The sequence below is a fragment of the Phacochoerus africanus genome, chromosome 1 (genome assembly GCF_016906955.1).
Source record: "Phacochoerus africanus isolate WHEZ1 chromosome 1, ROS_Pafr_v1, whole genome shotgun sequence".
NCBI lineage: Eukaryota > Metazoa > Chordata > Mammalia > Artiodactyla > Suidae > Phacochoerus > Phacochoerus africanus.
In genome coordinates, this window is record NC_062544.1 from 216,970,393 (window position 1) to 216,997,370 (window position 26,978).

The 26,978-nt window shown below is 45.2% G+C and overlaps 1 protein-coding gene across 2 annotated transcripts in view; it reads left to right on the plus strand.

Annotated features, from left to right (window-relative positions):
• The first annotated feature begins 2,628 nt into the window (after positions 1 to 2,628).
• Positions 2,629 to 26,978, plus strand: part of MYLK (myosin light chain kinase) — a 190,026-nt gene continuing 165,676 nt past the window's right edge. For both annotated transcript variants that reach the window (XM_047790591.1, XM_047790599.1), the window contains exon 1: positions 2,629 to 2,796. In XM_047790591.1, the coding sequence (XP_047646547.1) occupies positions 2,632 to 2,796 (165 nt within the window). In that variant the 5' untranslated portion in view covers positions 2,629 to 2,631. The remainder of the gene's footprint in view (positions 2,797 to 26,978) is intronic.

Consider the following 26,978-nt stretch of genomic DNA (forward strand, 5'->3'; position numbering starts at 1 on the left):
TGATTTTTTTCAGAATCTTTTTGCCACATTGCTTTCTGGAAAGATTGCATTAGTTTATACTCCTCTGAAGGGTATGAGTCTACCCAGTCTCACTAGTATTGATTGTTACTTTCTTTTTAAATGTCAGTTTGGTTAGTTTTTTAAAGTAATAATTGTTTCTTAATTTGCACTCTGGGATTCTGATTGAGGCTGGGCAGTGTCCATTAGCGTTGTGGTCGTTTTTCTATCTTCTGTGAATCACCCAAGTGATAGCTCTGTCTGTTTATCTCTCAGAGTGTGTTTTCTTAGATACAAAGTGTCCTAGTCCTTTGCTCTTGTTGCAGACATTTTATCTTAGGCCATCATCTGCCTTTTAATGCTGTCAATGGTTTGCTATGACATACCAAAACAAAAAACAAAAAACAAATCTCAGTTTTGGAGATCTCACTGTGGTGCACTGGGTTAAGAACCTGACTGCAGCTACTCGGATTGCTGTGGAGGAACGGGTTCAATCCCCAGCCTGACATGGCAGGTTGCTGTGTTGTTGCAGCTGTGGCTTAGGTCGAAGCTATGGTTCAGATTCAATCCCTGGCCTGGAAACTTCTATATGCCATGGGTACAGTCATAAAAAATTAAAATAAAAAATATCTCAGTTTTATGCGTATGTGGTAGCATCTCTCAACTTTCTCTTTTATTACCCCAATCTGAGACCGCCTTCCCACCAGCTGACTCTGACTGCTTACAGGAGGCGAGAGGGTCCGGGGTTAAGAAGAGGAGCTTTGGGGAGTTCCTGTTGTGGCTCAGTGGTAACAAACCTGACTAGTATCCATGAAGATGCAGGTTCAATTCCTGGCCTTGCTCAGTGGGTCAAGAATCTGTGAGCTGTGGTGCAGGTCGCACATGCGGTTCAGATCTTGAGTTGCTGTGGCTGTGGTGTAGGCCAGCAGCTGCAGCTCTGATTCGACCTCTAGCCTGGAAATTTCCATATGCCAAAGGTGTGGCCCTAAAAAAAGACCAAAAAAAAAAAAAAAGAATAGTAGCTTTGGTGCAAGACACCTGGGATCAAATGCCAATTCTGCTCCCTACTAAATGTCACGTCCTGCTGAGCCTCCCTGGTTGTAGTCCATAAAGTGGAGATGATGAGATTATGTCTCAATGTTGTTGTAAGGAGCAAATGAGCTATTATTTATAGTGTTTGGAATAGTTCCTGATATATAGTAAGTGCTATTTAAATTTGGCTTTTATTGTTACTGCAGTGAACCTGTGAGTCTTATCATTTGGAAAGGATTTTGTTTGCAAAGTTAATCCTTCATCAATGAAAAGAGAAAGCTGGCTTTGTCAAGCAAAGGATGTGCCCTGGGACAAACAAACCTAGGTCTTTGTTACTTTAACTTGTACTTCAAAATAGATCTCCATTTTATTTTTATTAGATGCTATTAAATTTAAACAAACTAATTTCATGCCCAGACACCACTGGGATTGTTTCTGTCAGCTTGCCCCACTTAGCATGAAACTTTAGCTTGTGGCTGAAAATCCAGAGAAAGTGAAGAGAAAAATAAAAAATAGAAATACTGTTCCTCTTCAGTTTATTTTGTTTTGTTTTATTTTATTTGCTTTTTAGGGTCGCACCTGCAGCATATGGAAGTTCTCAGTCTAGGGGTTGAACCAGAGCTGCAGCTGCTAGCCTACACCACAGCCACAGCAACACCAGATTAGAACCACATCTGTGACCTACACCACAGCTCATGGCAACAGCTCCATTTTTGACACCCAAAGTCCATTTCTATAGTTTTCAACCAAGAACTAATTCAACCTATTACCTATTCCACTTCCATAATTGATCCCAAGGAATTTCCTTTGTTCCAACCAACCTGCCAGCCGCTATGGACATCTTATCTAGTCCCAGTGAGGCCCTGGGCCAGGAGTCAGGAGCCTGAGGTTTTCCTGCTGGCAATGCCATCATTTGCTTTGTCTCTCTGGGCAAGTGACTTACCTGCTCTGGGCCTCAGTTGAAAATGGAGGGCTTAATCTGGATAACCTTGAAATGCTTCCTTCTCCGATTTTCTGTGACCTTTGAGGCTTTTTTGCAATCCAGCCCCCAGAAGTGGGATGCCCTCCCCAGCCTTGCTTCCTTCCCCGCATTCAACCCCCCACACTCACCTCTTCTCATCCAGGATCCTTGCCATGTGAACCCCAAACTCTTTGCTCCCATGTGGATCCCATTTCCTTTAGCCTGAGAGCTCTCATCCTTCAGGCAAAAGCAGCCTTGGCTTTCTACCACAAGCACCTAATGTAGATATTAATTCTGGAGGTTGAGTGACTATTAAGCTCCGACTTTAGATACCCATTGTAAAAATGCTGAGAACCGTCTGGTTTCTCTCTTCCTGCCCTTGAAGTTCTCCCAGGGGTCGGAGGGAGATCAGGACGCGGTCCTGGAGCTAGTGTCAGGTGCGGCAGCTTTGCATGGGGGGGAACACAGAGCCTGTTACTCCCAGAGAGGAGCTCCCGCTGGACCCTGACCTCTTGGGGCTCTCTGGAAAACCCATGACACCGAGGCCCCAACCAGCACACTGGGCACTCCGGCCGCCTGCCGGGAGGACGGGCTGTACTTTGTCTCGTCTGACCTGCTCTTCCTTCCTGTTTTTGCAGACCATGGGGGATGTGAAGCTGGCTGCCTCAACGCACGTTTCCAAAACCTCCCTCACCATGGATCACTCGAGAGTCGGCTCCATGCCCCTGACCGAGGCCCCTGCTTTCATTTTGCCCCCTCGGAACCTCTGCATCAAGGAAGGAGCCACTGCCAAGTTTGAAGGGAGGGTAAGAAGCGAGGCAGGGGTTGGGGGCATGGGGGCGTCACTTCTACTCCAGCCCTCTCCGCAGCAGGCTGGTCTGGCAGAAGGGCTCTTTCTCTTTTGGGCCTGCGTGTAAAGTGAATATGCACCGTTTTTCTCTATTTCTTGCATTCGTGGTTGCCTTTGGGTTGTGCTGGAGAACTCGGGGTTTGGGAAGGACACTGAAATGTTTTGCTATTAACACGTCATGTTCCAGATACGTGCCCCTGACTGTAGGAGAAGACCTTGGGTTTCAATACGTGCCCTCAACTCTGGACAATTGAGAATGAACTCTCATTTTTCTCTCGCTTCCTACCCGGAAGGAGTGTTTGGTTAACTAACCCTCAAGTGCATCCACGTGGTACCTCCAGAGCAGTGGGGGGCAAGACAGGCCTTATTTCAACTCTGTCACCTTTCACTAATGGGTAATTTGATAGGGATTGCATTGAATCTGTAGGTTGCCTTGGGGAGTATGGGCATTTTAACAATATTAATTTTTCCAACCAAAGAGTGTGGAATATCTTCCCATTTCTTTGAATCCTCTTTAATTTCCTGGATTAACATTTTTTTGGTTTTTGTTTTTTTGTTTTTGTTTTTTTGTTTTGTTTTGTTTTGTCTTTTGTCTTTGTCTTTTTAGGACTGCACCCAAAGCATAGGGAGGTTCCCAGGCTAGGGGTCTAATCAGAGCTATAGCTGCTGGTGTACACCACAGCCACAGCAATGCCAGATCTGGGCCGCGTCTGCAACCTACACCACAGCTCACGGCAACACCAGATCTTCAACCCACTGAGTGGGGCCAGGGATGAAACCCGCAACCTCGTGGTTCCTAGTTGGAATCATTTCCGCTGCACCACAACAGGAACTCCTCCTTGATTAATGTTTTATGTTCTCAGCATATAAGTCTTTCACCTCCTTGGTCAGGTTTATTCCCAGGTATTTAATTTTTGGGGGGTGCAATTTTAAAAAGCATTGTATTTCTGTATTCCTTTTCTAATATTTCATTGTTAGTATACAGAAATGCTACTGATTTCTGAATGTTATTCATGTATCCTGCTACTTTGCTGAATTTGTTGATCAGTTCAAGTAGCTTTTGGGTTGAGTCCTTAAGGTTTTCTATATACAGTATCATGTCATCTGCATACAGTGACAATTTTACCTCTTTTCTAATTTGGATACCTTTTATTTCTTTTGTTTGTCTGATTACTGTGGCTAGGACTTCCAATATTATGTTGAATAAAAGTGGTGAGCATGGGGCATCCTTGTCTTGTTCCAGATTTTAGTGGGCCTTTCACTAATGGGTATTGGTCTCTTGCCTTTACTGGACCCCATTTCTTCCTCTGCAGATAGGCAATGACCATTCCTTGTCTGGAAAGGAGAAGAAGTTGGGAAGAATAGCTGTGAGAACACTGAGGTTATGCCCATTTGGAGAGGCTTTTAGTAAGCCACTGGCTCCGGCTACAAGAAGTCAGATCATCAGTTTGATGGAGAGATGCATGTGGAAGTCAGGGGATTTGCAACTAATGTTTGTCCTGAATTAAACACAGGTGATCTCCTCCAGGAAATGGTTTAGAGGCTAGAAGGCTTTGATCTGAACAAGAGAGAGCCAAGGTGATGAGGAACTCAAGGTTGCACTATATGTCTATCATTAGAAGCAGGCCCCTGAAATCTTGTGGAAGGAAGGGGTCAAGAACATCCCTCTTCCTGGCTGATGCTGGGCTTTGTCCTTGTCTAAGTGGCTGGTTTGACTGTGTGGTCATCTGGAGACTATTCAGGGTCTGCACTGCATTATGTGCTTGGCATGGGCCTGTCAAATTAACTGCTGGCGGATCTGATGTTCCTTGTCTATCTTTTCCCTGAAGAAGATGGTGGGAGATGTTGGTGATGCTGCAGAGTGGTCTCTTTTTCCTCTCTGGGCTCTACCAGGATGAAAGCTCTTTTCTGTTGCCCTGACTGTAGTCCCCTCATCCTCCTGCCCCCACAGCTAGCAGGAAAGAAGCAACAGGAAGAGTCCCTGGGGATTTGGAAATGGGGAAGTACTGATACATGCTGCAACATGGATGAATGCTGAAAACACAAGTGAAAGAAGCCAAACACAGAAAGCCAGATACTGAATGATTGCACGTATCTGAAATGTCCAGAAGAGGCAAACATATAGCGACAGAAAGTAGATGAGTGGTTGCTGAGGGCTACCAGGAGGAGTGGGGAATGACAAGCGACTGCTAAGGCGTGCAGGATTTCTTTTTTTTCTTTTTAATTTTATTGAAGTACTATTGATTTACAACTTTGTATTATTTTCTGCTGTACAGCAAAGTGACTCAGTCATATATATATATATATATATATATATATATATATATATATACATACATACACATTCTTTTTATATTTTTTTCCATTATGGTTTATCAAACGCTATTGAATAAAGTCCCGGGTGCTATACAGTAGGACCTTGTTGTTTTTCCATTCTGTGTATACTAGTTTGCATCTACTAATCCCCAACTCCCAACCCACCCTTCTCCTATATCCCTTCCTGCTCAGCAACCACAAGTCAGTTCTCTATATCTGTGAGTCTGTTTCTGTTTCATAGATAAGTTCATTTGTGTCATATTTTAGATTCTACATACAAGTGATATATGGTATTTGTCTTTCTCTTTCTGACTTACTTCACTCAGGGTGAGAGTCTCTAGGTCCATCCACATTGCTGCAAATGGCATTATTTCATTCTTTTATATGACTGAGTAGTATTCCATTGTGTATGCAGAACACATCTTTATCCATTCATCTGTTTATGGACATTTAGGTTGCTTCCATGCCTTGGCTATTGTGAATAGTGCTGCAGTGAACATAAGGGTGCATATATATTTTCAAATTATAGTTTTATACAGCTGTATGCCCAGGAGTGGAATTTCTGGATCCAATGGCAACTCTATTTTTCTTTTTCTGAGGACCCTCCATACTGTTTTCCATAGTGGCGGCATCAATTTACATTCCCACCAGCAATGTAGGAAGATTCTCATACAGGGTTTCTTTTGGGGATGATGAAAATATTCTGAAGTTGGATAGCAGTGGTGGTGGCACGACTTTGTGAATATAAGATAGTGGATTTACACCTAAATAATATAAAGTGAATAAAAGTGATCTTTTGAACAATGGCTTGGAAAAAACCGATCCTATCTCCATACCTGCCCTCCTGTCCTACTACTTCTCAGAGACAAACTCCTCCTTACATTCAGACAAACTTGAAGTAAGAGCTGACTTAGCTTCTGTAGATGAAGATGCCTCTGCTTCCTTTGCTGATCTAGGAGGTCACGAAGGAGCTGAGCCTTTGGGCTGTTTGACTTAGAACCTTCATAGGATGAGCCCTGGCCCAGGAGTCCACATACGGGGCTTCTCTGCTGCTCAGGTAACCTCTGCTTGACAGGTCAGACCTTCTCTGCTCTTCGGTTTCCTTATCTGAGAGGAAACAAATAGTTATTCCTGTCTTTTCTGGCCTACAGGAATGTGGAAAGTAAGCAAGTTGAAGACGAAAATGGTAATAGCAGTTCATAAAGTCTTAAAGCAGAGTAATAGTATTTTTTTAACGAGGAGATGTTCACACACAAATTTAATCATCTCAAACTATTCCATGGCATTTCATACATGCACAATTTGTTTACAGTTCTCTTAAAGCATCCTCTGTGTGAACATTTTATTTTGCTTCTATTGAGGAAACAGTTGACATTGTAGATTACCATGGGCTAGAGGTCAAAGCGAATGCATTCCTCAAAAGTCAGCTTATACAGCAGCAATTGACACTATAATGGAAATCAATTATAATAAAAAAATTTTTTTTTAAAGTCAGCCTGCAGAGCTCCAACTTCCCAGAGTTAACCCAGAACAACATCTTGACAGCATGCTGGTGGATAGTGGACACAGAAGGAAGATGATTCCAGAAGGAAGATGTTAGATGGAGTGTCTGGCTCCATCTGAGAACTTGAAGAAACACAAAGGGAGGGGCTGTCATAGGAAGTGCCCTGTACGCTGGTGTCCTGCAAGTCTGCATTATCAGTGTGGCAAAGGACACAAAGGAATGCTTTGCATCAGGGAAGGGCCACATCAGATGACACCAGAATGAGAAAGTGGTTGTTTGGATACCAGAGATGAGGTTAGGCAGGGGTGTCCCTGACCTGGTGCCCTCAGAGAAAGGAAAGGTAGAGGGTGGGTGGCCTGAGCAGGTAGGAACTTGGAGGAGGAGTCGCTTGTAACAAAAGACTGAGTGCCAAAGGGGGTCTCCCTCATCACAAGCAGGAGTCCTCTGCCTCAAGGGCCTGCTAACCTTCTCTGCTGTGGACGCTTGACCCTGCCTGCAACTGACCCCTCTCTCTAGGCCCTGGGATGCATCCTGTTCTAGAGGCTCATTCTGCACTGGCCAGTCCTGGTGTCAGTTTCACAACGAGCTCCAGACCTCAGCTCTTGAGCATCTCTTACAACTGAGTGACTTTAAAAATAAGCCTTCAAGCAACTTCTTAGACCCTGGCTGGTACCCATCACAGCTGGCAGGACCTCTCTTTTCCTTACAGCAGCCTGGGGACCTCTGTCTGTTTCCTCTCCCTCTATTCCCCTCCAAATAAAAAGTTGCTATCAGCTCTAAAATCTGGGTGAAGAGGGTTCTGGGATGTCCCAGCTTCTTCTGCAAGGGGATACAGGATCCTCCCATTGCTATATTAACACAGTGGACTCCACAGATGTGAGAACATTATGAAAGTTTGTTTCCTCCTGCCCTCTGAAGCTGGTAATACAAAGTTGATTCAGCCCTGCACTTTCTGGTTTTATTCCTGAAAGAGGTAAAAAATCTTTGCCCTCCGCATCTCTACTCCCTCTGTATCTTATTTTCAGGCCAACGACTTAATGAATGAACGCTTTCCTCCCCCATTCTTCTATCAAAAAGACTTGATGTGGGAATTCCCTGGTGGCCTAGTGGTTAGTATTCAGTGCTTTCACCACTGCAGCCTGGGTTTAATCCCTGGTCCGGGAACTGAGATCCCATGTCAAAGTCGCTGCACACCATGGCCAAAAAAAAGACTTGGTGACCTTAAGGCAGGACCACAGGTGCCCCTTGTGGTTCTTGGCTTTCTGAGAAACTCCAAACTGTGCAGATGCTCAGCCTGCATCTCACTCCCTCACACCCATTAGGGTTTTTCCACCACCACGGACCCCATGACCCATCCCTTTTCTTTACAGCTAAGAGCGGCTCAGTGACACAGTTGGCTGAAGTCAGCTAGGGTGTCTCTGGGAAAGCTCTTGCTTTTCTGATTAAAACAAAACAGATCCCTGGATCACTCATATTCTGCCCCTCTCCTCCTTCCTGCCTTGACTGCAGATTTGATGGCTGGTGCTCCAGTAGCCATATTCAAACCATGAGGTAACAAGCTAGAATATAAAGGGTTGGTTGGAGTGGGCATGGGTGGGTGGGTGAAACAGCAGTGTAAGTGCATCAAGACAGAGGGAGCCGCTAAGAGGCAAAAATCCTACGCCTTAGAGAGTTTCCCAGATAGGATCTTTGGCTGTGGTTATTCACACAGGAAATTTTACAGCAAGTGTTCCTAAGTGATAAACACCTAATGAGATGCAGGTGGAGATATTGTCTCTTGAAGTGATGGGAATAAGGAGAGAAGACAGCACAGAGAAGAAATAAAAAAAACCTTTTCAGACCTTTACCAAACCTATCAACAGTGAGGGGAGGGCTTGAGTTGAATGTGACCCCGCAGTTCAAGCATTCTAGAGGATCCCTGGCTGTGGCCGTCTGACTTGAACCCACAGGGTCAAGGGTCTAGGGGCGGAAGCCAACTCTACGGGGTTAGGTGGTGATTTAATGTCATTATAGAAAACTACTATTTGATCAGGTTCTACTGCTTAAGCCAAAGCTACCTACCCACCCACCCCCGTTTTTGGCTCTACCAGCTGCAGGAGATTATATTTTCCAGATCTCAAACAACTTTGGATCTATAGCTCATCTTTAGATCCAGGCAGCATGAACCCACATTCTAGAAACTCCTGTTTCTTCATCTGACCACACACCCTCGCCTAAGAGCAGAGGATCTGTCTGCCACCGGAGAGACATCATCCCCCATGTTCTGGGCACCCAGAACCCTAGAGTTTTCTACCCACTTGTAAAACCTGCAGGGAGATGTGCCTTGGCCTGAGTGGCATGGTCAAGGGGCAGCTGTGCGCTTGGGGGAGAGGGGGACAGTACAGTAGATGCCACTCAGGTGTGGGATCTATTGTCTACCCACCTGCGTAGGAGGACACCAGCAGTGCTGGATACAACTAGGGCGGGACTGTGCCCCTGCCCGGTGAGCACTGCTGCCCCCCACCCTGGGTGCTGGGAGCCTCCAGGGACAGCTGGCCCAGGGGCCACAAGTGCCAGGGGCTGACTGACATGCCTCCAGCTCTTCTGTCCCCCAAGCAGCGGCTAAAGCGCCCACGGGCCACTTCCCCCAACACAGGGTCAAGAACAAAAGGAATGAGATGGTAGGAAAAATACTGAAATTCCTAGAGGTGTCTTTCCTTCTATCCTGGAATCCATCCTTATAAGGAAAAGCAAATATGGTGATAGGCCCTGGCTGGGCTGCGAATCAAATGAGCTGACACTTTAGTGCCTCTTGAAGTTCAGCCCAAATGAGGTTTCAATCCAGATGAAAGGGCTTGGAGTTGACTGAAGGAGGCTTCACAGTCAAGGGCTAGTCTGACCTGCTCAAGCCACGTTTAAGTCGTGGAGGGTGGAGGAAGGGGAGAGCGAAGGCCCCACCAATGAAAGCAGGAATACCTCCTCAATTTCCACTTTAACCATCAGCGCTCTCCTTCTCCCACTAACCCCTTCCAGCTCACTTCCAACTCAGAAGTATCCATTCTGCTTTCTGTCCTCAGAGACCTTAATCATGAAGTTCTTGGGGAAAGCATCTAAAACAGGAGGATATGATGGTATAATCAGCTGCTTGAAATCATTCCATAAATAGCTTGTCCTATAGGAATGGAGAAGAGATTAAGATAAGATTAAGATAGACACCTTATCTATCTTCCAGGCTTGGAAACTGGTTTCTTGCTTCCTGACTTCTGCGCTTCCAGTTGGTCCTTCCCACAATGCAGGACTGACTGTGCACCTGCTAAGTTGATATCCAGGAGCCTTGGATGAGCTTCTACAGCACTGCCTAAAAGGCTCTTCCTATCAGCCCTGAGCCCTGCCCCTGCCCCTCCCTTAGTCCCTCTAACACAGCCACCCCAGCCCTGCTCATCCCCACACACAACACAGAAACTTTGTTCTGGTGTCACCTTTGTGGGGGAAGGGTAAGCAAGGAAAGCATGTTATCTTCCTATCGATTAGGAGTGGGGGCAGAGTGTAATAGGAAGGGACCTAGCATATGTCACTGCCCTCTGGGACCAGGCATGTGATCTTAAACATTTTGTCCTCATGGTAAAGTAGCTTTATCCTCATTAAAAGTATATATATATATTTTTAATTTTTACTCCTCGTTTTGTACAGTACATCCTTGTAGCCTATCTTATCCGCAGTAGTTTGTATCTCCCACTGCACCCCGCCCCATGGTGCCCCCGCCCCCACACAACCACTAGTTTGTTCTCTTTATCTGTGAGTCTGCTTCTTTTTTTAAAAAAATATTCACTAGTTTGTTGTATTTTTTAGATTCTATGTATAAGTGAGATCATGCAGTATTTGTCTTTCTCTGTCTGACTTATTTCCCTTAGCACAATGGCCTCAGGTCCCCATTTTTTATAGAGGAAGAACCGAGCAGCTCAGAGAAATTTCAGAACTCGCCCAGGTTATGTCAGTAAGTGAAGGAGGCAGTCCTTCTGGGCCCAAATCTTGTACTCCTTGTGCTACCTGATGTCATCCTTTTTGCATGTCTCCTCTGGTTCCTTGACCTCAGTGACTGTTTCTTATTCATCTTCATGCCCCAGGAGTAGCACAAGGCCTGCCACATGGTGGGCGCAGAAAATGTTGGTTCTTCTGAGAACCAAGGTGGTAGGGTCTGACCTCAGACCTCTTGCCAGTCCAGTCCAGAGGGATTCAGTCCCACGCCTCTGCTAGGATCTTGTCTCCCCTTCCCCCACCGTGCACTGTTCCCACCTGCATCCCTGCATCCCTGCTCCCTGTGCCCTTATCAGGAATGCCTTTCCTTGTCCCACTCCATCTTATCCAGTGTCAAGGTCCTATTTAAACGCTACCTCATTCAGGCTACTTTCCTTCAGACTGTTTTCTCTTTCAAGCAGTTTATTGGAGGATAGAGAAGCCAAGGTAAAGGATGTGCTGTATTCCTAATAATCACATAAGATCATCCATGAATAATAACCACAGGAAAGGGTTGACCGCTTTGGCCTTTTTAAAATGTTATTATTCACTAGTCATCTCTTTGCCTATAACTTTATTATAAAGGAAAAATGACATACGTGTTAAACTATTTCTAAAACAAAAACTCCAGCAAAGTAAAAAATTTCCTTGCCTTGACCCTTACTTCCACTCTTGAGAGGTAGCTGCCATTAACTATCTGAATATACTTTTGGAAATATTCTATCCAAATACAAGCATACATCTGCATGTACTTTTATGTATACAAATGGACCCATGTACATATACTGATTTGCAACTTGTTCTTTTATCATCTTTTGGCATTTCTTTTTGATGGTTAATTATTTGATGAGAGTTTATTACAATGGAATTGACCAGGAAATTTGGTTATTTCTGTGGTACTCAAAATTTGTAAGGTCATAAATTGGAATTAGGCCTGATAACATTATACCAGGATGTATCAGATTTCTACAAAATTTCATACAACTTCTAAAACACTATAGTGGGAGTTCTCTGGTGGCCTGGTGGTTAAGGATCTGGCATTGTCACTGCTTTGGGCAATTTTTTTTTTTAACATTAGCACATAAATCGGCCTCATAGATATACCTGAGATAATCCCGAGCTTCCTAACCCTCAGTTGCTCTTTCCTCTGAATTCCTATAGTACTTACTTATATGATTCATTTTTACTTTTATCAATGTACCGTCTTATCAGGTTTTGTTTTTTGTATTTTGCTTCCTTAACGAGAATGAGCTGTTTGAGGTCTAGAGTTGCGTTATCCCACAGGATAGCCATTGGCCACGTGTGGCTATTTACATTTAGGTTAAGATTAATTAAAATTAAATAAAATTTTAAAATTCGGTTCCTCAACCACACTAGCCACATTTTCAGTGGTCAATAGCCACAGTGGCTCATAGCTCCCTGTTGGGCAGCACAGATTAGTGAACATTTCTGTTATTACAGAAAGTGCTGTTGGGCAGGGCTGATCAAGACCACTCTTGTGTTTCATTCTGTCCCCATACACTTGGGATCCACAGCTAGAAGTTATATTGAAAATAGCTCTTCCATTCATAGCAGAAATAAGATACTAAATTCTCAAGTTTTTTTTTTTTTTTTTTTTTTTTTTTTTTTTTTTGGCTCCCCTGCGGCATTTGGAGTTCCTGAGCCAGGGATCAGGTCCAAGCCACAGTTGTGTACGTCACGGCTGCAGCAATGCCAGGTGCTTTACCCATTGTGCCAGGCCGGGAATCGAACCTATGTCCTGGTGCTGCAGAGACACAGCCAATCCCATTGTGCCACAGAGGGATCTCCAGATATTAAATTCTTAAGAATTTCCCTAGGGCATAAAATTCATTCAAAGAACAATGTAATCTCTAGATGAATGAGTCTTCATTTTCCATTTTCGTTGAAGAATGATAATCTTGGCCTCCAGTAAGCTCAAGTGTGCTCCCAAAATTTCAGAGCTATCTGTTCCAGGTGGCTCAGAAATTGTCCTGACAAGGAGACTGGTGGTGGGCTGCCCGATGTCACAGAATTCCCAAAGTATTCACAGAAAAAGGAGCAGCCTGGGAAATGACAGGGCAAGTCATGCTGAAACTGCAGTTGTCAGCCGTTCATGGCCACTGTGATTTGACTGAACACGTAACTAACTTCTCCTCCCTCAAAATAGGCCCCTGAAATGAACATAAAGGGTTAAAAAGAATGGATGCAGGGTTGCACTGAGAACAGGAGAGGGGCATTGGTGGACGAGAGATTTCCCTGGGTTTGCACGGACGCTAAGTCAGCGCTGCCCACCACTGCATGTACCGGGTGAGGTGTCAGCCCAAGTAGAGCCACACATGTGAGATGAAAGGATGCAGAAACTAGGATGGGCTGTAGGGCAGAAAGCAGGGGGATTAAAAAGATGTGTACTTAATATCTCTATGGGAAAACCGAAGCTCTTGGTGTGGATATTAATCAGTATCTCAGCAGAAAGTCTTTTTTACTTTGCCCCCTGGTAACATGTGCTGTGTGTCCAGCTGCTCCACCCAAACACTGTAAGGGAAACCTGCCAGTAGACGCATCCCCCAGGGAGACAGGACGACACCCAAGGATGGAACCCCATCTGCCCACATTTGGAAACTAGTTCTTCAACGATTGTGAAGAGTGAATTCATGGCCACCAGATACTGGAAGGAAATATTTGCACAACGTATTATGGCTATCAAGAAAATTACTCTTTTTTTTGAAAGTCAATCTATAGACATAGCTCAAAAGTGTTGGTTGTAGTTACAGAACAGAAGGCAAACTCTGTAAGCATTGGCAAGCCGATCACGAAGGAATGGTGATTGGTAGGGAAGAGGAGGGAAAGAGGACAAAAAAACTAGAAGGACGCTAAGGTTCTCCTCTTACACGGTGCGAAGCGAGGAGACACCAGCTAAAACAGATGGGGCAAATAACAGAGGCTTGAAACCATAATGACAGAGGTCAAAAATGGTCCGCCTATCGGCCATGTTTGGCACGCAGACCTTTGATGCTTGGTCAGCAGTGTTCTCAAAAATCTTGAGCCAAGATTTGCAGGTGGGAAACTTACACATAGAATTCTCTTCTGAAAGGCTTTTGTCAAAACGTGAGATCCAGCAAGACTTCCACATGGCAACACTTGGTCAGTGGGTGCTACCCTCTCCACCTAAGCATGTCTTTGCCGGGTGGCCATAGTCCCCCCCACTCCCAGTCATCTCCCAGCACATGGGCAAGCATCTCTTGCCAGCTATGAGTTCGCTTTTTCCCTAGCCACGTTCATGTTAATCATAAGAAGCTATAGAAGGGCAGGAAGAGCCTCGACGTTTCTTGGCCCCACCCACTGTCTATACTTGTGTATACTGCCAGACTCTGTGGACATTTGAGTTTGGATCTTACCTTTAATGTCCAGTGGAAAGTCTAGGAATCAAAACAGGACTGGTGAGAAGAAGGCAGTGTAAGCCAGTGGAATTTCTCATCGTTCATTCATGGTAGGAATCCACTAAGTGATTTCTAAATTCTTAAATTAAGAAATAGACACACAGGAGTTCCCGTCGTGGCGCAGTGGTTAACGAATCCGACTAGGAACCATGAGGTTGCGGGTTCGGTCCCTGCCCTTGCTCAGTGGGTTAACGATCCGGCGTTGCCGTGAGCTGTGGTGTAGGTTGCAGACGCGGCTCGGATCCAGCGTTGCTGTGGCTCTGGCGTAGGCCGGTGGCTACAGCTCCGATTCGACCCCTAGCCTGGGAACCTCCATATGCCGCGGGAGCGGCCCAAGAAATAGCAACAACAACAACAACAACAAAAAGACAAAAAAATAAAGAAATAGACACACAGTTGGGGGTGGGGAAATGGGCTGGGGGTTTGGGATGGAAATGCTACAAAATTGGGTTGTGATGATCGTTGTACAACTATAAATGTAATAAAATTGAGTAATTTAAACATAAAATACAAGAAATTAAAAAACAGGAAACAGACACAGAGTGTATTACCTATAATTACAGAGGGTTTCTTTGTTTTGAGGGTTTTTTGTTTGTTTGTTTGTTTGTTTGTCTTTTTCGGGCTGCACCTGAGGCATATGGAGGTTCCCAGGCTAGGGGTCGAATCAGAGCTGTAGCCGCTGGCCTACGCCAGAGCCACAGCAACACCAGATCCCAGCTGCGTCTGTGACCTACATCACAGCTCACGGCAACGCCGGATCCTTAACCCACAGAGGGAGGCTAGGGACTGAACCCGCATTCTCGTGAATGCTGGTCGGGTTCGTTAACCGCTGAGCCACGATGGGAACTCCTAATTACAGAGTTTAATGATAAGAATAGAAACATAATTTATTGCAGTGGTTATACCTGGAAGGTGATCCTGTTGCATGGAGTGGAAAGAGTGAAAAGGAAGGAAACCTTTCATCATTGTGTACCCTTAGCTTTCACCTTTTACTTTATACGCATTCTTACTGCATGGATTTGTTAACAGTAGATAGGAGTTACCTCTATAATTGCTGTAAATTGCCTGTAAAAAGACTTGGTATATCTTTTGGAGTTCAATGTCCAGATTCTATTTGATAAGTGGTCAAAGATGAATGCACAGTTTACATTGAAAGGAATGTAGGCAAAGTTTCAGTGTGGAAAAAATATACAGCATGGCATCAAAATACATTACACAACACTGCCAGCACCTAGACAAATGGAAATTAAAATATCTTTAAAGTATGTAAGTACCTGGAAAATCTAGCAACATAAAAGATGCCAAGAGCCCACTGTTGGGGCTCTGAGGAAACGGGTGAAACAGGAAACCGTGCTGGGACCTCCCATTGTTGGTTCAGCCTTTCTGGGGCTCAGACTGACAGAATATCACAGGCGCAATAAAACCATCCACGTGCTTTGCCAGAAATTCTGCTTTTGACACTATAACTTAATTCTTAGAGGGGAAGAAAAAAGTAGTTGGTCCAAAAATGTTCAGAGCATTACTTAAAATGCCAAAAATGAACTAATTTGTGCTCAAAAGGAGATCATTAAACATATCATGTGTGTGAATAACATAAAGTGGGAAGAGAAGCAGAGCAAGGACTGCAGTCTGACCACCACCACATAAAAGCATCTCTGTGTTCACTACTAATGTATTAAGATTAGGAGAGGATTTGGAACCATGTAATTAGAATTTTTTGTTGTTGTAAGTGCTCTTAGTGTGTTTTTTACTTTTGTGGTATCGTTTGCCTCTCAGGGAAAAGACGGGCGCTATCTAGATACATCTGTCTCTGCTAATAATGCCTTTAGGCTCCTATTATTTTATCATGTTTCCAATTACTTGACTGTCTGCCTTGAAATGGAAATGGAATTGCGTGGCAAAATGAGCAACGAGCGATGGTGACACCAGATTAAGCTTTTCGTACTCTGTTTGCTCCCAGTCCTGCAATGGACAAGGTATGAAGGGCCAGGTTTGGCGTCCATCTATGGGGATCTCCGTGGACACAGGAGAGCTCTGAAGGCCTGCTTTATGTTTTCACATAGATTCAATTTCTATAGGACCTGAGATATTCACCTTCCATGAAGTGGGCAACTTCCTTCCGACTTTAAACGCAGTTAATACTTTAGATCCAGCTTTCTTAAAAGTTGGTCCACATGAGTTGTCTCCTCTGTGGTCTGGACCCTAGGACTCCAAAAAAAGAAAATGTGATCCCCAGCATCAGCGATCTTGCAACTAGGAGATGATCAATTTTTGTAATGGAAAATTTCAACCTTTCCTCCTCTCTGAAGCCTTTTCCAGCCCTTCCAATCCATTGCATTCTTTTCCATTGCCACATCCCTGAAGGGTTATATTCTGCACTCTACAATTTCAAACTTGATTGGATGGTTCACATAACATGTTGTGGAAAGAACACTGGACTGGGGTTCTTCTGGTTCCTACAAAGTTGCCTTAAAACTCTTGACAAACCACCAAGTCTCCCTGAGTCTCAGATTCCTTATAAGATCATGATTTAGATGACCCTTGAGGCCCTTTGCGAGCTGAAATTCTTTGAGTTCTGTATGGTAGTGCGTATGTCCTATTTCACGTGTCTAATTTTTCAAAAATGCACCTCAGTCCTAGCTTCTGGTAGGTGCCCAGTAAAGAGAGATTATTTGTTCAGGCTGTGAATTTTCCACAGTTTTATCTCTTGCATCAGTAATGTTCTGCTTTGGTAGAAGGTCAATTTCAAGTGTTTGGATTTGGTTCATTTAACTAATATTTATTGAGTGCTTGACCACGAGGCAAGTACTGTCTTAGGTGGTCAGAACCGAAGATGTTTAGGGCAGCCGTATCTGTGAGGACTGTCACATTCGGGATCTACAAATTAGGCTGGGGGATTGGACCAAATAATCTTAACAGTTGTTCCCATAGTTAACAGTTTATTATTTTATTCCATTTCAACATCTTGGGGTTGGAATTTTCTTTGTATTTTGTTCTGCCAATGCCTTATTTCATAATTGAGATATAATTGACATATAACATTATATAAGTTTTAGGAGTACAACGTAATCATTCAATATTTGTATAAATCGCAAAGTGATTGCCGCAGTAAGTCTGGTTAACATCATTATCATACATAGTTACAACAAGTTGTTTTCTTGTGATGAGAGTTTTTAAGATCTACTCTCTTAGCAGCTTTTTTCCAACATGCAGTACAGTATCGCTAACTATAGTCACCATGTTGTACATCTCACCCCCAGGCCTGATTTATTTCATAACTTATTTATCTTGTACCTTTCGACTCCCTTCACCTATCTCAAATTCTCCCCTTACCCCCTGCCCTGGCAACTACCAATCTATTCCTGAATCTATGAGCCGTTTTTTAGATTCCACATATAAGTGAGATCAGACAGTGTTTGTCTTTCTCTGTCTGACTTACTTCACTTAACTTGATACCCTCCAGGTCCATCCACGTTGTTGCATATGACAGGGTTTCCTTTGTTTTTTTAATAGCTGAGTGCTATTACATTGTGTGTATGTATGCATGCACACCACATTTTCTTTATCCATTCATCCACAATGGTCACATTTTTAATAATATATTGTACATTTGGATAGCATGCTATAGTGGATAAAGCCCTTCTAGGTTTGTTAGGAGGTAGAACGTCTCCCATTTCTAAGCTCTTGAAAAGGATGGGCAGAATTAAATGATATGAAATACATGCATGGAGACCCAGTGCTCCCCAGGGCACAGCACTCTCAGGGAAAACTAGACTGAAGCAGAAGGCTGGGTCTCTAATCCCCTTCTGTGGATTGAATCTGCCCATCCTCTAATGGACAGCGGGGCCAAAGAATGGTCAGCATCCCTTGAGGGGTGGGATCCCGTCCCACCCACGGGACTGGGCTAACCTGCCAGGGCCCCCAGGTATTCCTCACTCAGCCCCTTCCAATCTTCATTTACTTTGAGGTTATTCTCTGAGCACTTCTTCTTTTTTTTTTTTTTGTCTTTTGTTGTTGTTGTTATTGTTGTTGTTGCTATTTCTTGGGCCGCTCCCGCGGCATATGGAGGTTCCCAGGCTAGGGGTTGAATCGGAGCTGTAGCCACCAGCCTACGCCAGAGCCACAGCAACACGGGATCCGAGCCGCGTCTGCAACCTACACCACAGCTCATGGCAACGCCGGATCGTTAACCCACTGAGCAAGGGCAGGGACCGAACCCGCAACCTCATGGTTCCTAGTTGGATTCGTTAACCACTGCGCCACGACGGGAACTCCCTCTCTGAGCACTTCTTCTTGGCCCAGAAGCCTTCCATGGTTTGGAGTCCAGGCCTCCTGCCTGCCATTCAGTGTTGTCCACAGCTTGGGGGCCAGTCCCTTGACCAGTGTTCTTCCCAACTGCCCTATGACCTGGGCCCGCCATCCCTGAGAAGTTTCCAGGCTTTGCCTCTGTGACATCTGTCATAATTCTACCTGGAATCTAGACCCCAGGGTCTTCCAAAGTCACTTCTACCAAGGATCCCACCATGCTTTTCCACAGCTGTTATGACCACCTAGAGCTTTCTTATTTGGTATATCTTTGGCTTTATCTTCTGGTTATTTACATGCTTGTCATTAGAATGAGAGCCCCTTAAAGGCAATTTCTTACTCATTTTTGTGTTCTCCATAGCATCTAGGATGGCACCCTGCCCTGGCAGTTACTCAGTAAGGCCTGGATAGATCACAGCCGACAAGGATGCATTTAAATACACTGGGCACTGCAGTCAGCCTAGTGATGCTCAAATTCCATCCATTGCAGACATCTTCGCTTGGCAGTTCTTATAGGGAGCTGGCTTCTCTTAGGACCAACAATGTGACACTAGCAGGAGGGCTGGGCTGGCACTGAGGATCCCTGGGTCTTTGTCTCTAATTTGCTCCAAACTCTGGACTTATTTTCCTCACTATAAATAAAGAGGTTGGACCAGATGACTCTGATGCCTCTTCCTGCTCTAACATTCTATGATTCCATAAACATAAAATATAAACAAGGTTTTGGAGTCAAGACCTAGTGGTTTTATTAGGGTGCCCACCGGCTGACACCCCCCCCCACCCCCCACCACAGTGCTACATGAAGTTGTGGCACTCAGAAAGGCTGACCTGAGTGGGTGGTTTACAGATGAGTTCAGTTCAGCAAGCAGTAGCTCCATGCAGGCTGTTTGGAGGACCTGGGATTAAAACAAAACAAAACAAAACAGAGCGAGTTACCATTGTGGCACAGTGGAAACCAATCTGACTAGTATCCATGAGGATGCGGGTTTGATCCCTAGACCTGCTCAGTTGGTTAAGGATCTGGCATTGTTGTGAGCTGCGGTGTAGGTCGCAGACTTGGCTCGGACCCGGCATTGCTGTGGCTGTGTGTAGGCCAGCAGCTGTAGCTCTGATTCGACCCCTAGCCTGGGAACCTCCATATGCCACATGTGAGGCCCCAAAAAGCAAAAAAAAAAAAAAAAAAAAAAAAAAAGGACAGAGAAGACCAGAGACTGTCCCTCTGTTCATGAGATGCACACTCTCAGTGGGTTGGAGCTGTGAATTGGCCCCTCCACACCCATTTCACACACACACACCCTGAGTGCTGGGGTGCCATCTGGGAAGGAAGGGTGTCAGATCTGTGGGTTGCTCCTCAAGGACCTTCTGAAGTGGGAGTGGGTGGGCCACAGTGACCTTGAACAGATACTGTGTCCTGACAGGGCTGCCTGAGTGATGTGAGAATGAGAAATAGGCCCCTCGTTTTCTCTCATGAGGGGACACACTGGGACCCTGAGCAGGTTCTGTAAGAGATGCAGGTCCAACCCCCTCAGGAAACTCCAGTGGGATTTAAGGCAGGCTGAGGCGGGGGCGGGGGTGCAGGGCAGAGGCCTGCCAGGTGCTGGAGTGTGGACAGTGGGCGCAGTGCCCGCAAGGGAGGGTTGTCTGTGGAGTGTGAAGGACTTGGCTCGCCCGGCCCCTTCAACCCTGGGAAGCCTGACAGGGGAGTGGAAAATGAGCCTGGAAGAGCAGGAGTCAGGAAGGCCAGGAAAAGCAAATCAAATCTGGATCCTGATTTTAAGGCATGAGGCTGAGGGAGCCAGGCACCTGAGCATACTTTCCACGGCCTGTCGAGCTGGCCTTTCCCATCTGTAGGCAGTGAGGAGATGTTGAGGATGTGGAGGCTGGTTTCTGGGGGCAGACACCACCCCATTAGATGCCATACTCTGTGGAGCCAGAGGACGGGGAGACCTGCCAGTTAAGGTCTAGAGTCTAGAGCCTAGAGTGTGTAGGTCCCACACACATGCAACATGCAATGACTTACCTGGGGCAAAGCTCTTATAATAAAATCAAATCAGTCACCACCCCATCCCCGCCCCTTCATTTTTAATAGCCAGGGCATGGCTTTTTGGAGTTCAGGGTGAAATCTGGATACCTAGGTGCCTGAGTCATTGGTGGAGACACTGTGTAGAGAGGGTTTCTCTCCAAGTGGCGCCCATCAGAACCCACTGGGGTGCCTGGAGCTTCCCATCCCAGCCCCACTGAGGTGAGACCACTGAATCTGCATCTGAGCACATCATCCCTGCGCAGGTTATCCTCCAAGCCACTGATGTGAGATGAGTGGGCTGGAGAGGCGGAAGCCAAGGTCATGGCTGCAGGTTTCAGCTGCACGTGGGGGTGTAGCTGAGTCAGTGGGAGAGAAGGCGACTGGACTTCCGTGTCCTGTGTAATTTACTTCTGGAAATGATGTGTCTGACAATCTCGGATCGGGATGGGGGGGTGTTCTCTTTATTGCTTTAGCACAGGGTGACTCATAGAGGTCTGTGGTTCTTAAGGATCTGCTCTCTCTTCATAAACTATGCATATGTTTATAGTGCTTTAGACATAAAAAGAGTAAGATTTTATGCCCCTTCCTCCCCAAACCATTTTTTTCACCCCCTTGGGGGTGATAGTGCCCCATATAGATTAGATTTCATAATGCCTTGGTTCCTCTGCTGGGGCGGAGGTGAGAGATCAGAAAAGAGCAAAGGGGGAGTTCCTGCTGTGGTACAATGGGATCAGTGGTGTCTGTGCAGCACCAGGATGAAGGTTCAATCCCTGGCCTGCATAGTGGGTTAAAGGATCTGGTGCCGCCACAGCTATGAAGTAGGTCCCATCTAGGGCGCAGATCTGATCCCTGGGCCTAGAACTCCGTATGCCACGGGGGTGGTCAGAAATAAATGAAGGGAGGAAGGGAGAAAGAAAGAAAGGAAGAGAGAAAGAAAGGAAGAAATAAAGAGGGAGAGAAAAAGAAAGACAGAAAAAGAAAGAAAGGAAGAAAGAAAGAATGGATGAAAAGAAAAAAAATGATGTGGTAGGATGGGACCATCTGAGGTCCCTTTAAAAAAGAAAAGAAAAAGAAAAGAGCAAAGGGGAAATGTTGGGAGGGAATAACGAACCCCAGGCTAAGATGAGCACATGGAAATGAGTGCTCTACAGTCTTGTAGCTTGATGGAGATGGGCTTCTGATGTGACTCTAAGTTTCCTAAAAATCAGGATCAGGTACAAGACCCACTTAGTCCTCCAAAAGTAAACTCATTTGCTTGGAAGATGTAATCACAGGACACAATCATAGGGCCTTCCTCTAGTGTGTACCTTGGGTATGTATACATTTCCTGTGCATAAAGAGGGGGGACCATCCAGATTTTAAAGGCAGCAGGAGATGCTATTGGTCAGAGGAGGGAGGACCCTGGCTCTGTCGCTGTTCTCTGCTCTGCGATGCCCTCTTCCCCTGTCTTGGATCACTGGCCGTCCGTCCTTGTTCCTCAGCCAGCTCAGGCCCTCCATTGCTCTGCACCTCATGCCCCCAGTGGCCCCCGGCTCTCTCTGCTCCCTAATCCTGTCAGTGCCTCTGCTCAAGTGGGAGGCATGATCTCTCCAGAGTTCCAGGGGTTAGAGGGGTGGAGGGAGATGGGACTGCAGCTGAGGCACAATGTGGGTAAATGCCCCTGGGAGGCCTAGTTCATCTGCCTTCTTCAGGGAGCAATGGTCAGCCCTGTGCTTGTAAACCTGGCCTTGCCAGGGTTCAGATGGTCATAAAACAGCAGGGTAGGGAACCACAAACCTCTGTGCCATAAGTCAGTGGGAGGAGGAGAAAGAACATGTGCTTTGCAGCCCGGAGATGTGTTCTCTGAGCTCCACAGTAAGCTGGGAATAATAATTCCTACTTCCCAGCATTACTGGAGGCAGAGGGTGGGGGGAGAGTTGATGCAATAGCAGAGGTGTGCTGACACATGGTAGTTCCCTAATGGTAGGTGTTACACTAGGAATGTGAGCAGAATCATGGCCCTGTCCACAGTACCACTCTAAAAAGCCTTTATACTATTCTAAAGAAATCTAAACAGCGTTTATACTGTTGTGTATCCTGCCTTTTTTCACCCGGCATGTCATTTTTCCAAATCACTCTGTCAATATAATTTTAATGGTGAGCATTCCATTATATTTGATATGCTACAATGTACTGAGTTGTTCCTCCATTGGTAGTTATCTTGGTGATTTCTATATTTCCTTGTATAAATTAAATTCTGGTGAACATCTTTATTCATGAAGATTTCAATGCAGTACCTTATACGTTGTCCTTGAGGGTGATTAGTTTGCCCTAGAGGGATTACAGGAACAAAGGCTTTGGGGAGTTTTAAAGCTCTAGTGCTCTCCAAAAGGTTACTCTTTGGCTGGACATAGCTCCTTCATCTGTGAGATGCAAACGTAGTTTGCCAGTTTGTCTCCACCAGCTTCTTCCTGCCTCAGCACACAGCCTGATTCTTTCCTGTATCGGCCAAACTGCCCTCTGAGCCAGGATCCTCCTTGAGGCCCCAGCCTGCACCCACCCTCTGCCTCAGCCTCCTGGTGCTGGCTTTCTTGTCCCAGTGTCAGACACTGACCCCAGGAAGGGCTGGATCTCATCATTTCAGGCTTGGAGATTCCTCCAGCCACACAGGGTTAAATCTTGAACTACTCCTTGTTGTTGCGGTTCTTCTTCTCTTTTCTTTGCCACACATCAGGTCCCGGCCTACATATCTACGAATTTCAATCTTTTCCCATTTGAATCATATCCTTATTCAGAGGGTATTTATTACTTGGTCTTTATTGGATCTCCGAGGCAGAGCCCTTAGAGGTGGATACTGTCTCCCCCAATAGAAGCGGGCTTCCCGAAGCAGGGGCTGTGCTAACTGAACTGACTCTAACATAGGTGTGCAGCAGATTTGGGGCTGGGTCCTATGAGCAAGAGACATGGAAGACTCAGTCCTTGTTCACTAAGCGTTGATGCAGCCTGATTAAGGCAATAAAATGTATGTGTGTGTGCACGTGTGCACATGTGCACTTGTTTTATAAGATTTCCTATGGAGAATCTGTCTTCATCTTCTCCCTGAAAGTGCACTGAGTGGAAACTAGTGCTTAATTGTCTATGTATCTCTTACAAATGCCTTGTAGGGTACTGGGAAGGGTGCTTCAAAAGCCTTTGTCATACAAACTATTGCATTCGGGGGTAGATAAGCAATGAGATCCTGCTGTGTAGCACAGAGAATTATATCTAGTCACTTGTGATGGAACATGATGGAGGATAATGTGAGAAAAAGTATGTGTGTGTGTATATATGTGTGTGTTTATATGACTGGGTCACTTTGCTGTACAGCAGAAATGGACAGAACATTATAAATCAACTACAATAAAAAAAATTTTTTTAAAGCATCTGTCAAGTCAGTAAATGAACAAATGATAGTCAGTAAATAGGACCCAGGGCCCTTTGGTCAGAATATAAAACGCTATAAAATATGGAGCAAAAACTATTGGCAAGAAGCACTCAGAAGATCTCACAGAGAAGGTGGGATCCATCCTGCATCATTCTAGGAGCCATGAATTTATTCAATTATGAATCAGGCAGTGGAGCTTTAACTGTGCTCTCAAGAATACTCAGGGGGGAGGAGGGTGCTGGTGAAATACCTTGCCAAAAAACTAGATGGTCTTGGAATACCTTCTTGATATCTGGAACTTTCTTGCCCGGGATCCTATCTGACCTCCTTGAAAGGCCGTAGTAGAAAAAGCATGAGTTCAGGGACCTTGTACAAATGACTTACCTTCTTTGAATGTCATTTTTATTACCTGTAAAATTAGCGTAGTAATGCTGACCTTCCAAGGGCCATTGGGAGGATGAAATGAAATGATGATAATGAAATGAAATGATGATAATGTGGCATGTACATCACGAGGCCCAGTGTCTAACCCCTCCATCCGTGTGTAGCGGGAGGAGACATGGTAATGGCCTCAGGAAGCTTGTGCTGTGGTCTCCAATGACCCTGCAAAAGCGCTGTAACCCCAGCCTGACCTGCTGGTAGGTTGCTTAGGAGAGGAGCTGAGAAGTGACAGGAAAAAGGTTTCTTGTGCAGTTCGTGAGTTAAGAGAATATTACTTAGTTGTGGGTTTGATGGAAAACATGATGTGAGACTGGTTCCGATCTTTCCAGAGGTCTGCCAACAACCTCAGAAGTGGAGCCTTATTGAAAACAGCTGGGGAGGAGGCTGGCGCCCAGCCTCCCCTTGCTTTTCCATGCCCAGAGCTGTCTCGCTCCATGGACGGAGCTCAGCCCCAGGAATCTGCCAAGGCCCTGGCAGCCTCAGCTGGGGACGGGCGGTGGCTCTGCCCAGATCCAGGCTCCAGCTCAAAGGTTGAAGCCAGTTAAACCTGACAGAGGCTTTGGCCAGGAGGACCAGACACTATTTCTCTCTCAGGGCTTGGACCTAACCACTGACTTGCATCCTTGCAGGATGAGTTAACCAAGGCAAGGTCCCCTGGGCAGGGCTGTGGGCTGCGGGCTGCCTGCTGGGCAAGTGACAGATGAGCTTCATTGTCCTTTGAAGTCCTCCTCAGCGGTCCTGCTGGATACCAGCTAGGGCGTAGGGCACTGTTCAGAGCTCCCAGTTGGAAGTCTCATCCCTCTGTGGCAAAGGCCTTCTGCAGAGAACGCTGCCAGCTCTCCTATAGGCACAGCGCATTTGGTCTTATTCCAGCTGGTCACCAGCCATGCCAATTTCAGCTGGATCTTCTTACAGACAAGTTGGCCTGCCATTCCCTCTTTCTTTCTTTCTTTCTTTCTGAGGGACTTTGAGTCACAGTCATTCTCTCTCTCTTTTTTTTTTTTTTTAATTTACTTTCAAAAAGAAAAATGTGCTCCTAGAAAACTGGCTCGATTTGAACTTCAGTAAGTTAAGTTTTTCTTAATGTTTTTGGTGGTGTGCAAGAAAGTAAAATGTGTTCACTGTAAAAAAAAATTAGAAATACAGAAATAAAACAATCTCACCACCAGATAATAGAAGCTGCTTACATCTTTGTATGTTTCCTTTTAATTTTTCTTCTTTTATAACAGGAAGAAAGTGTATGGTTATTAAACACCTAGTTTTACGTATTACATAACTAGTTTTATGAGTTTCCTTTTCATGTAAATTAATAATTATATATATAAAACATATAATTAATGTTTTATCATATGCCTCAAGATTATCATTTGTTTGTTTGTTTTTGTTTTTGTTTTTTGTCTTTTTGCCATTTCTTGGGCCCCTCCCACAGCATATGGAGGTTCCCAGGCTAGGTGTCTAATCGGAGTTACATTTGCCAGCCTACGCCAGAGCCACAGCAATGTGGGATCCGAGCTGTGTTTGCGACCTACACCACAGCTCACGGCAATGCCAGATCGTTAACCCACTGAGCAAGGGCAGGGATCGAACCCTCAACCTCATGGTTCCTCATGATTCATTAACCACTGCGCCACGATGGGAACTCCAAGATTATCATTTTTAATAGTTGTATAGTATTTCATCCTATTGTTGTACCATAATTATTATTATTGTTTTTTTTTCTTTTTGCCATTTCTTGGGCTGCTCCCATGGCATATGGAGCTTCCCAGGCTAGGGGTCTAATCGGAGCTGTAGCTGCCGGCCTATGCCAGGACCACAGCAACAGGGGATCTGAGCCACGTCTGCCACCAACACCACAGCTCATGGCAATGCAAGGTCAGGGATCGAATCCACAACCTCATGGTTCCTAGTCAGATTCGTTAACCACTGGGCCACGACGGGAACTCTCATAATTACTTAATTTTAGTTAATTTCTTATGCTTTAGAAGAATTCTTAAAACAGATTTCTTATGCTCTCAGCCCATAATTGTTCAATTAAATTTTCATCCAAAAATAACTCAGAGCAAGAGAATCAGGTATATATGTTCAGAAACAGAACTCGTCCATTTCCTCCAGTGTTCCACAGAGGGAAGAGCTGGTCCAGTGAAACAGATACAACAAAAGGTATGCTTCCTATTTTGGCTTCTCTGTTGTAATGAGCAGAGAAAATCCTTAATTTTTTTCATCTTTTGTTTTTTTTTTTTTTTGCTTTTTAGGGCTGCGCCCTATATGGAAGTTCCCAGGCTAGGGGTCGAATTGGAGCTGCAGCTGCCGGCCTACACCACAGCCACAGCCACACGGGATCCAAGCCATGTCTGCAGCCTACACCACAGCTCACAGCAACACCGGATCCTTAACCCACTGAGCAAGGCCAAGGATCCAACCTGCATCCTCATGGATGCTAGTCGGGTTTGCTAACCACTGAGCCATGACCAGAACTCCAGGAAACTCCTATTTTTTTCATCTTGATTTCAGTGTAATAGTATCACTATCCTTTTCTTCCTCTGATTTGATCTGGCATCCAAAATTGATCTTTTACATTTAAAAAAAAATGAATCTTTTAAAGCTTTGCCGTTTCTTTTCTTTAGACACTGCTGAGGGATTGCATTCCCCCACTTTGGCCCCAACCAGCTGGATAGTTATTTTAAATAAACTAAGTTGTGGATGTTTGGATCTATAG